This window comes from Sinocyclocheilus rhinocerous, unplaced genomic scaffold (genome assembly GCF_001515625.1).
Source record: "Sinocyclocheilus rhinocerous isolate Xijiao unplaced genomic scaffold, SAMN03320098_v1.1 scaffold564, whole genome shotgun sequence".
NCBI lineage: Eukaryota > Metazoa > Chordata > Actinopteri > Cypriniformes > Cyprinidae > Sinocyclocheilus > Sinocyclocheilus rhinocerous.
In genome coordinates, this window is record NW_015645070.1 from 1,156,629 (window position 1) to 1,168,794 (window position 12,166).

General features: G+C 37.4%; 1 protein-coding gene across 1 annotated transcript in view; it reads left to right on the forward strand.

Moving 5' to 3' along the window:
- LOC107705404 (histone-binding protein N1/N2-like) overlaps positions 1-5,700 on the forward strand; it is a 154,804-nt gene extending 149,104 nt beyond the window's left edge. The window contains exons 12-14 of the mRNA XM_016508680.1: positions 3,378-3,434; positions 4,154-4,228; positions 5,328-5,700. Of these exons, the coding sequence (XP_016364166.1) occupies positions 3,378-3,434; positions 4,154-4,228; positions 5,328-5,359 (164 nt within the window). The 3' untranslated portion in view covers positions 5,360-5,700. The remainder of the gene's footprint in view (positions 1-3,377; positions 3,435-4,153; positions 4,229-5,327) is intronic.
- The last annotated feature ends 6,466 nt before the right edge of the window (positions 5,701-12,166 follow it).

A 12,166-nucleotide genomic window follows, 5' to 3' on the forward strand; every position in this document is an offset into this window, starting at 1 on the left:
CCCTAGTTTTTGCAAAGCTTCCCTTTTAAAATCTCAGTTATATGAATTTTTTTATTATTTCAGTTTATTTTAATTCTATTTCCTTTATTTAAAATTATATCTATATATCTGTTTACCACTCAAATAAAATTAAAACTGGGGAATTTTAAAGACATTCTCAGTTCAGTTCTGAATAGTGCATAAACCTGATGGTTACCATTGAAATTTTTTGAAGGCATTGGCCAAACCTTTCAACCAGCACCACCATTTGAGTCTCCAGTTAGTAGACATATCGTATCCTGAGGATTGCTTCACGATGGCTACACGTCTGCTTTGGCCTTTGTCTGTAACGTCATTGTTGGATTTGGAGGGGACGAGGAATGATGTTGATGCTCGCCTTACACGACCGGTCATTATTTGTGTGGCGCAGGCGATTTATGCTGCCTAACAATAGACCCACAAGCCCCTCACGATCTCTAGAGCGAATGGTTGGTGGAGGATCTAATTTTCTGCTTGTCTGAATATGAATATGACTTACGTCTACCCCCAACCCCCCCACCACACTTCCCTCCCTTTCTCTATCTTCCTCGCTCACTTGTTACGTCTTCCCTGCTTTGTGAGTTGCCCGGCACTGACTGTAAAGATACCACCCACACGACGAGACCATCAAACTTTCATTACGCCTAAGTGCAGTTAATTTCAAGGGAAGCATATGAAGCAAAGAAAATACGACAATTTATCGAAGCTAGAGCGCTCAGACTATCCTGAGCTCGCTCAGCCGCTGTGTTGAAGAGAATTGAGTGTCCAATGGACTGCTGTCAGGTAAATCAGGATAAATAACCAAAACACATAGTTTGAGTGAGACTTAGTCTGATGTTTAACACTCAATATATCATTATTTGTCAGGATTTTAAATCATAATGGCACGATACTATAACCTTAACGTCAGATTGCATCAGAAGCCTCAAATCAATCTATTGGGAAATGAAATTCAGTTGTTTTCTCTCACATTTTTCGAGAAATAGACGCCCAGCTATCCTCCATGTCACATTTTTACACTTTTTCCTGCTTGACAGCTTCTGGCTACTTTATTTGTTTCACGGCACGTCACACTCTCTTCCCGAAAGACTGAACTCATACTGTTGTCAGCTGTAAAGCTAAATTAGAGAGCTGGCAAATTTCTGCAGCATCTCCTGACGTACAGGGCAGCAGTTGGAAGCGAGCACAGACATTGATTGAAATTCCAGCATCTCGTTTTTTTCAAAGGCTGGTTTGTTGTGTTTTGATCAGCGCTGCTTATTAGAAACCCAAAGTGGCAGGGCTCCCTCTCAGCCCTGACATTATTACATGGAAAGAGAGACAGACGGAGCATCAGGAGGAAGCCAAGTCTCAACTGAGCTTGCAGGTTCGCTCAAGCGACAGCCTTAACTTTCTCATTTTGGTGCCTGTCCGTGGACTTTAAACGTAGCTCTGATTTCATCTTGAATTCAGTTTTTCTTCTCAAGTAACATTTTTAGATATTTTACTTGAAAAACAAGACCAAAACACTAACAGAAAAGTGTGTTTATGGTGTACATTTCTGCACTTCCTCCGTACATGTGTGTGATTCTTTGTTTACTCCAGCTCCCCATTTGTGCTGGAATATGGATAAAACACCAAGCGAGGGACAGAGAGGAGACTTGCTTCCAGAAGTGGGCGGTAATGGAAACGGCGTTGTTGAATCGTATCGCACTCGGTTTCAATTACTCCCTCTACAGTGCCGCGAGACAAGAATGAAATGAAATCATGGCGGCGGCGGTTGCCCGTGCTCTCCCTCACCTTTCCTCATCCAGGCACTCCGCTGCTGCTCTATTTCTCCAATAAAAAGAGCTCTTTTTTTCACGTTCGAAACACAAATCCATCACTTGCAGCTTTGCGCTGTTAAATCAGAAGAATTTGAGGGCTGGCCACCAGGGAGAGCGAAGCGTCTGGCTAGCTCTCGTTCTGAAAGGTTGCATTAAAGCCATCGTCTGTAGTTGTTGAAACGTTGCCACCGTAACCCGAAGAATTGTCTCTCCGGCTGAAAGCGAAGCTTCAGAACTTGTGATGAAATGAGCATGAAAGCATGTAGCATCACAGTGAAAACAGATGCCATGTCGTTACACTGCCAGTGATGTGTATTGTACGTTTAAGATGTTCCAGTGTGTTTAGATGATGTTTGTAAGATTCTCATGAAGGTAAATATCGTTATTCTGCAGACAAACGCTATGGTTTGAGTACGGAGACAATCTGCAGCAGTGAATTGGGTGCGCTTGCATCATCCGTGGATGTGCCGCGGGAAGGAGATTATTTCATGCTGTGGTTTGCTTTGGTATTTAGTCAGAGAGATAGAAGAGAGAAAGTTATAGACGAGTTTGAGAATGAGGCTCACACTGATATAGACTCAAGGCGGTTTCTAATTAATTTTCTATGCTTCCCCTTTCATCTGCATTTGTTTAGTTCCTCTTGAAGGCGAGAGGCTTTTGGACCATATTTTTCGTGTTTAAATATTATGCATTGGTCTCATACCAAAGAACCACTAGCTATAAAGTAATCTCTTATTGAAGTTGATGTCTAAATATACTACATTTGGGGTAGTGTGATGCAGTGGTTAAAAATACGCACTGGAAAAGTTGTAAGTTCAAGCCCTGAAAGGCTACTCCACAGGGATTGTCACTTTAATTGAGTTCTAAGTAAGCTCTACAATATATTCAGTGGAATCACCAGTTTATGGAAGCTATGGAAGGGGGGGTTCAATAAAAAATGTTATGGCATCTTTTTATCTCACAATTCAGACTTTTTTTCTTGCAATTCTGAGAATTAAGTCTGAATTGTGAAATATATGCTCAACATTGTGAGAAATAGACTTGCCGTTCTGAGAAGAAAAGTCTGCATTGTGAGATATAAATGTGTAATTGTTAGAAAATTCAGAAAAGTCCGAATTATGGAAAATTCATGACAGAATTACCTTTTTAATTTTTTTTTTATAAAAAAAAAAACAGAATTACGAGATGTACACTTTAAGGAAGAAATACAGAATTTATGATTTATAAAATGTATGATGTATCAAATTGTAATTCTGAGACCAAAATAAATTCACAATTGTGAGAAAAAAGAAGTTGCAATTACCTTTATTTTTTTCATACCTATGCAAATTTGTGATTTGAAATATGAACTTTAAAAGGATGTTTCATATCCAACCAACCAACCAATAAATAAATACATAAATCATGTTTTAGAGATTAAAGAATGTAGTTGCTGTTCTTCCTGAAGATGATAATGAGGAATCCAGCATGTGGAGCCAATATAATTGTACTAAAATCAAAAGAAAAAAGGCACATAGAACTTACCACATTATTTTATGACTTTTGTTTATTTAGATGCTGATCAAAGTGTTTCAACAGCCAAGGAGAGCAACACCAGCAACAGCACTAAAGGTAAAAACAAAGATGTGTGAATTAAAACTATTTTTTGGCCTTTTGATCATTTCATGGTTTAAATTCAAATTCATGGCTTATTATTTTACACAGAAGAAAGCAGAGTGTATGTGCATTTCCAGATGTAAATGAGTTTTAGTTATTTATATGAAAGTTGAGAGAGAACAAAATCCAGCAACAGGATCAGACTGGAACTCACGTCACCCAGTCATTTCTGAGCATGTGCGTGAAGCACTAGGTCACGACTCCAATTCAAATGCATTTTTTATTATTTATACAGAAGAAAGAAGAGCGTGTCTGGATGCATTTTTAAATTAGAATTTTCAGGTTACAGACCTTTTTGCCATTTTTTTCTATTTATATGACAGTTGAGAGTGACAGGGAAAACAGAAGGGAACAGGATCGTAAATGTTGCATTTACTCAAGTAAACTCAAATGCATGCTTTATGATTTATACAGAAGAAAGAAGAGCGAGTTTGGATGTATTTTCAGATGCATGCACAGGTGTATCTCGTCATCCTGATCTCTGCAGTCTCATGTTCTGCTCTTGAAGCCTCTGTTGCCTCAGGCATAGCCTTTAGCATCCGCTGCATTTATTTCAGCTAGGAGAAGCTCAGTAGCCAATGAGATGTCACCCAGTGGCATCTAACTTTTAATTCATCTGCTCAGCTGTGATATTGAGTCATTCATTCCCGTCTCTCTCCTTAATATGTATCTAGATGATGTGAAAGCCCAGGATAAGAGCTCACAAGAGCCCGACGCAACTCCACCAGACACCAGACCAAATTCTGAAGGTAAATCAATATGAGCTGTGAATAAAACAGAGAAACACACTTACGCAGTTCTCATCTTCAATAAATATCCTGTCTCTCTCATTGTCCTTCTCATTCAAGCTCCCAACTTTTTCTGTTTCATATGCTTTACCCGCAATTCCTTCACTTCCTTTCTCTCTCATTCACTTTCTCTCTGCTGATCTGGAACTGCGGAGTGACCCTGATTTTTCAGAGTAAACGTGTTGGCATGCCTCCTTAAATTGAGTTTGATGAATTACCTGCATGCCCACCTCACGGACATTAATAAATCAAACACAAAGCGTGTGTGATCGGAGCGCAGAGATGACGCAGTGCGAGAAAGCTGATAAATCATGTGTGATAAGAGTTTTGCTGTGCTGTCATTTCGGGAACCCCGGGGTCAGCTTCCCTCTTAGGGCCGCACATACAAACTCCCAGCATGCCATTTATATTCATTCCCTTCGCATTTGACAGGAAATAATTTAGTACAGTATCTTTATGTGTGTATCTGTACAAACAGGCATACAGGTAGAATTTAGTTGGACTTTTATTTAACTAAAAGACAGTTGGTTCTATATTAAAATATATGATATTATTATATTAAAGTCAACATGAAATTCAATTCAAGTCAAAACAGACTGTCTGAACAGCAAGTTGTTGTTAAATTAGATATAAAGTTGCTGTTAAATTATACTGAATACTTGATTATATTGAATATTCAGTATACATTCGTAAGTTGTGTGTGTATGTGTGTGTGTGTGTATATATATATATATATATATATATATATATATACTTTATTTGTAAAATATGTATTAAATATAAAATAGTTATAAAATATAAAATAAGTTATAAATATAAAAATCATTGTATATCGAATATTATATATTAATGATTTATTATTTTATATTTGTTTATAAATATACTTTTTGGCACAATGTATATTAATGAAATACAGAATAAAATGGAAAAAAAAAACTTTTTTTTTACTGATTAATTGGCTTTCACGTTGACACCAATCTGTCAGCCTTGTGCATTAGGTTTAACTGCTTGTTTTGTAACATGTATACTTAATTCTGCTTTCATGTTTGTTTTCTTCAAGACGGCCAAGGCGATAAGAACGCACAGGAATGAGACGACAATCAGCCTCATAGGAACGAGTGCCGGCAAACTGTGTGAAGGCAAATATCACACCAATTTTGTCCCACGCCAGGGAGTCGCCCACAAACACTGGGAAAAGTGTTGACCCCCACTTCATTCACCATCTTTCCTTCTATTCAACCTGTATTTCCTTTCCGCTTCCTCATATTAAAAATAAATCAGATATATAGCTATATAAAAAGGATCAAATGAGAGTGTGAACATATCAGAGAGAGTGCAGGGATTGTGGAGCTGGAGGAGGACTGCTATACCTCACTGACATGCTGCTTGATCAATAGTTTTTTGCATTTTTTTTCAATATAGCATCTTGGTGCTGGATTACCATTTTTCCTTCTATTTAACCTGTATTTCCTTTCTGCTTACTTATATTGATAATAAATCAGATATATAGCTATATAAAAAGGATCAAATGAGAGTCTGAACATATCAGAGAGAGTGCAGGGATTGTGGAGCTGGAGGAGGCCTGCTATACCTCACTGACATGCTGCTTGATCAATAGTTTTTTGCATTTTTTTTCAATATAGCATCTTGGTGCTGGATTTGAACTGGTTTAAATTAGGTAGATTGCTCAAAACACATCCTAAAATCATCCTGCCGCTTTTAGTTACGCGCTGATTTGTAATACTTCTGACAAAGTGCAAAGCCATGGCTAAATTTTCCATGCCGCAGAGCACTCGTAATGCAAGATTCAGACCAAATATGACTGGATTCCGCAGGCCTGTCCACCGATTAAGATTTCTTTCAGGTGAAAAACACTAAAATGGCTATAAATGTCTGTTTGTGCGTGAGTGAGTGTGCGTATATACCGATGATGTCACTTTAAAGAGGTTTTCGCTTTGTGTGTGAGCTTTAGAACCAAGTCAGGTCAAACGAGGAGAACATCGCTTGATTCTAATCTCCTCTATCGAGTGGTGGCATTCCTCCCTACTGCACGCTATATAACAGAGGCGCTCCTCTGCTTTGAAACGACACGTCACGCTCGCAGAGCTCCCCTTTAATCTCTCAAAAGAGCGCTGATCATGTTTCATCTTCAAAGCTGCTCTGACTACTGCGAATGCCTGTTAAAAAAAGGAAAACCTGTTGTGTAAGACTGACGTGGCCGTTTTTGACGAGTGCGCTAACAAATTAATTCCCTCAAGTGTATCTAGATGCATGCCAGCATTGTTTCAAATGTTTTATTTACAGTCCCTCTCGGTCTCCCTCCCTTTCACATGCATAAACAGATCTCAGTTGCAAGCTCTCAATATTTTTACCAGATTGTCTCTGCATCTCTAAAAAAACATCTGCCTTATTTCATGAAATAAGTAGTACATAATCACAAACTGGTGATGGCTAAAATAAAAGGCAAATAGTAAGTGTGTGTCTTTGAATGAATTAAATGCTACTTCAGATGATGAGTGATGATGCACTTCTTTATTTAAACACACAAAATTATTTTCTGTCCTTTTGTTTGGGTTTTGATTTGGTTGTTTGGTTACCTTGCATATGATTTTTTTGGTTGATAATGATTAAAAATGTATTCAAAAGCTTGATTTACTTCTTTAAGTGGTGCCATACTGTATATCAGATGAACTTCTGCCTTCATCCTTTGATGATGTTTGCTTTGCTATAAATCAACTATGAATAAAGTTATAAAGTTGTTTCCCTGGGCATGATGTCTGTGTGTTTTATGGTTGCACCGTATCCAGCAGGTAATGTCAGCAGATATTAATCCATAAATATCTTTGTATTCTCAGAATTATTATCAGCAAAATTGCACATGCTTGTAAGCTATTCAAAATACTGCATCAAAAATGTCAGAGATTTTTATTATTATAATTTCATGTGCCCGCAGCATTCACTTCATAACTTCTCTAAAGCACTTAATGGATAAAATCATTTTTGTGATTGAAAACTTTAGATATCATAGAATTTAATTTGTTTTCAATTACAAAAAATATATAGAGACTGAAATCTTGGGTGAGTTCCATTTGAAAGGGGGCATAACTATGCTGTACTCACTCTGAAGGGTGTAGTGCAGTACACTTACGTGACAACATGTCACTGGTACTTTTTTTGGAATTTACCCTTCGCAAAGACCCGTCCCCCTTAGTCACTGTTGCTATGTCCGACAAACCATGCTACTCTCACGCCACACAGTGAAAAATAAATTGCGGAGCAAATAGGAAACTGACAACATGCCGACAGATAAGACAGAGCAGGTTACTTCTGGTATGAAACAAAGTCTCTGCTTTCAAATTTCCTAATTTTTTTAAGAAACTCAAACAATAAATACCATTTTGTGGCTGTTTAATGTGTTGATCACTAGCGCCGCAGTTCAAGCGGCACGTAAACCAATCATCTTTTCATATTCACTGGTTAAAGCACAAAATAAACATGAATGAACATCAGAAGGTATCTTGTTTCAACAATGGAAAGATAAATGTTAATACACACTATTTTTCAAGTTTAAGTCCACGACGTTGATCTACTGTCCTGTCTGATTTGTTTGAGGGACAAAATGGCAGATTCAGTGATATGATTGGTCAGATGGCCTGTCAATCAAGCTCCCTGCGAAGGGTTACTTGGAATGTTAACTTTATAACATTTCCTTAATGTTAATAGCTGTGAACTATAGTTAGATTTCACCTCTCTATGTCTTTAATTGTCATTAATGTACTGTTTCTCTGTGGCATTCAGAAGCAAATGTTAATATATGTAAATATGTGAGATATATTTTCCAATTATAGTCCAGGAGAAACTGAGAAGTTTAAAATCCCATCTAAGCTTTAAAAATGAATGGCAAGGATGTGTCAGCTAGGATCACATGATCATTCACTGCAAAATTACTTCCTTAAAATGACTATTGCATGTACTGAGGAATTGAGATTAATTAAATGACTGTGCCATTGAGGGTCATGATCACAGATGGCAAAATTATTTCCCTAAATTGATAATTGCACACCTTTTACTAATGTCCTTGTGCAAGGGCTCTAGTTATAGGAAATATTCAAATCAAAATCATTTTGTTATTGTGCTACAACCCTAACCCAAAATGCCTAACCACACTTTTTCATCTCCCAGCTGTGATTTGCACAGATAATATGTCACTGAACTCTTCACGAGTCTCCTGTAAGAAGTACTGTGATCTCCAGAGATGAGAGGAACATGCCGCTGTGCTCCTCTAGTCCTGACCTCTCTTTAGGAGGTGCAGAGTGCTGTCATGTCTTATGAGGGCCACATAGTTTGTCTTCAAAGAGATCCAGCAACCTGTGGAGGATTACGGCAGGGGTGGATATTACTAGACAACCTGGCAACAAGGAAAACATCTTTGATTCTAAATGGATTCGTGAGACGTTTACCTAGTATTTCTTTATCAGTAATAATATTCCTGTTCCTATCTGCTTGCTTTTTACACACATTCCATATGAACCTCTAGCTCATTTCTAACTGGTTAAACTAATAGTGTCTCTAACTAACTCCTTTATAGTGGAGAGCACTCCCTGCTCTCCACTATAAAGTGAGGACAAAACCCTTAAATGAATGTCACAGTCTGTGTTTGCAGTACCTTATCAATATCTCTCAGCAGACGCAGACTGACCTCCATCACCGGCAGCCGAAGAGACACATGGAGCCCTCTGCACAAGGTTCTCTCCGTGGTTTGCGGTAATTACTTTGCTGATAACTCGTCCCCAGTGCCGTTACTATGAATTATTACACACAGTAAATGATTTGTGTCACTTTGCTTTTCTCCTCAGCGAGAGGACACTGAATTCCCAGGATGTAGATGGATCCACAAGGCCAGTGGACTTTTTATGGTCACTTGCTAGAGAGAAACCGAGGCAGCTGGAAAGGTGCAAAATCAGAGAATGTTATATGGTGCTCTGAACAAAACAAAACATTGGAGGCGTCCGCATCAAATGAATCCACGCATAACTGTTGTCTGTGAGAAACCTATCAAAAGATCCACAAGAGGGCTACTGTACACCCAAGCTACAGCGTAAATATGCCGAATCTAGTGCTGTAGATGGTGTTGAATATGCAATTACAAATTCATAGATAAAATGGGCCAGAGCTGTGGCTTCCCAGCACGATTCATTATTTTGAAACCTGGTTCCCTGCTGCTACCACTAACGTACCATATATTTCCATAACAAATTCCTCCATCAAGGTAGGACAAATAAAAGAAGCCTGGCAGCCCAGCAGGACATTTGCACCGGCCCCTTCTGCCCCACACCTCAGCTGTGCTGCATGCGGTGAGGAACAGAACGGGGCATCCTGATATGTTTCAACAATGCAGAGAGAAAAAGAACAATGGGAAGAAAGCAAAGGAGAAAAGCAGCTCATATGGGTCTTCTCGGCAGGTGCATAATGCATCGCCTCTGATTCCATGCAGTATTTTGGATGTTTTATTGGTTTTGACAGTGGGTTATTTAGGGAGGTGTTAGAATACAGAATAATATGTTATTCTGTGCAGTCCTGCTATAGACGTAGATTTGCTAATACAGCTGTATATATACAGCATCTATATTATTTTCAACCATTTTATTGATAATTTTTCTTTTATGATGCCTGCTTTTAAAATAACTTGGGAGTGAAAGTTAAATATTTAATGGTGATTCTAAGCTATATTTGGTGCAGATGCGAGTGTAGCAGCGAACTTTTTCGTCTATATGGAATGGCAGTTTGGATAGGATTCATGAGAGTATGATTCACAAATCTCACAAATCAAGCTGTATGAGTTTTATTCACTAAAAACAACTGACTTGTTCAAATAATTCATCTGCAAAACTGAAGCAAACAGGGTGTGCTGTATATTTTTGATTCATTTCAAACGGAGGTGAGCTACATTGTGTTGTATGATTTTGATTTACTGAAATGAACAGGCTCATAAGAGTCATTCCTTATGCAGTCAGGTTGAATTGTATGTTTTTGATTCAGTTTAGGGGAACTGGTTCACAAGATTCATTCATTCTGAAGTCAGATGACACTGGCTGCACTGAATGTTTTTGATTCACGTAAAAGAACCTGTTCATAAGAGTCTTTTGTTGGGCAATGGGACTACAAATGTCTGTTTATTATGAAAAGCCATACAGGCCATAATAACTGAGAAACCTTTAACAAACACTAGTGAAATGATCACATGGTGAAAGATGTTGATGTAGTGGCTTAAAATTTGTTGATTCTGTTTGGGGACTGAGCTTAACCAATATCAGTTTGAGAAATATAAAACCTCTTGTATAAGAAACATGGGTGTAAATGATACATATGTCTATTTTTTATGGTATTTTTTTTTATCAGAGAGATTGTTATTTGTTATTGTTACATTGTATATTTATTTTTCTTGTCATGTTTAAAAAAAAAAATCGTATAATGCTTTGGCAATATTTTATATAATTTATTATATACCTAAACATTATAATGCGATTTTAAAAAAAGCACCATTAACTTTCGAATCACTGGTGGAACGAGTACAGACTTCGACTGAACACCAGTTCATAAAATATATGAAAAAAAGCCTGTGGGATTTGTGGGGGGAAAAAATCTGTCTATAAGATTAAATTTATAGTTCACCCAGAAATTACAATTCTGTGATCATTTGCCATTCTTCATGTCGTTCCAATTGTGTATGACTTTATTACTTATGTGGAACACAAAAAAATGAAATATTTGCAAAACGACAACATAAATGTGAGCAAATTATGGCAGAATATTCACTTTGGGGTGATTTATTCTTTTCTCTCTGTAACACGCCGTCATTATGACTAGCACCAACACTTTTTTGATTATTCACACATTCTGCTTGAAACAGGGCAGTACATCTGGGGTTGTGGCTTACAGACAGTGAGCTGAGGTGAGAGCTGACAGCAATTGAGCAATGTGGCGTTTTCTCCTCCTTAATTTTTGTTTGGAGTTAAAAGCTTGCTGTCATTACGAACAAACCCACGTCTGGTTAAGTCAGTGGCTCTGGCATAAAGCTGACGAGAATCAAGATCACAATTATGATTTTCTTTCCATTTTATTCCTGTCACCCAGAACAGCAGAGCTTCACCCCTCAAATAGTCTAAAATTACAGGCTGGATCGCTCAGTCATTACACGAGGACACTTTTTTACTTTGTGCGAGGTGTGCTTGATTCCTAAATTACTATCTCTGCAAATAGACCTGAACAATTTTTATGTATAAAATTATATTTTCGCTGTCTGAACATGATAAGTGCATTATGCTCACTTGAGACTTGTAATGTTTTTTCTTCTTATATTAAACTGCTTGCATTATCAGTAGGGCTGTGAATCTTTGGGTAGAGAGCGAATCGATTCGATTCACGATTCATAGGTTTTCGATTCGATTCAAGAACAATTTTTGCAAAAATGAGGATTTTAAAAAAGAGCTTTAAAAGTATTATGTATAGGCTAACATTTTGTCACACCAGGGGTGTAGCCATCATTTCAGAAGTAACAGAAATGTCAAATACAATAATTTTATTTAGGCCTATGAATATATTATTATATATATAAGAAATCAAATACACTGCTGGACAATAATCATTCATTTGTAATCTATATTTGTTTTCCTAATGGCAATTTTATGATTATTTTATATACTACAAACAATTATTTCAATTTTCTGCACAGAATTGGGTAGAAAATATACTTTATAGTTTCTGTACTGTAATAAATTATATGTCAATTAGCACTGCATCATTCATAAATTGTATTTATTAATTGTGTTTATTGTCTTTAACGTTTCACCAGTTCATTCTGCTTTTTATTTAGCTTAGCTGCAGTTGAGTCAGAACAGC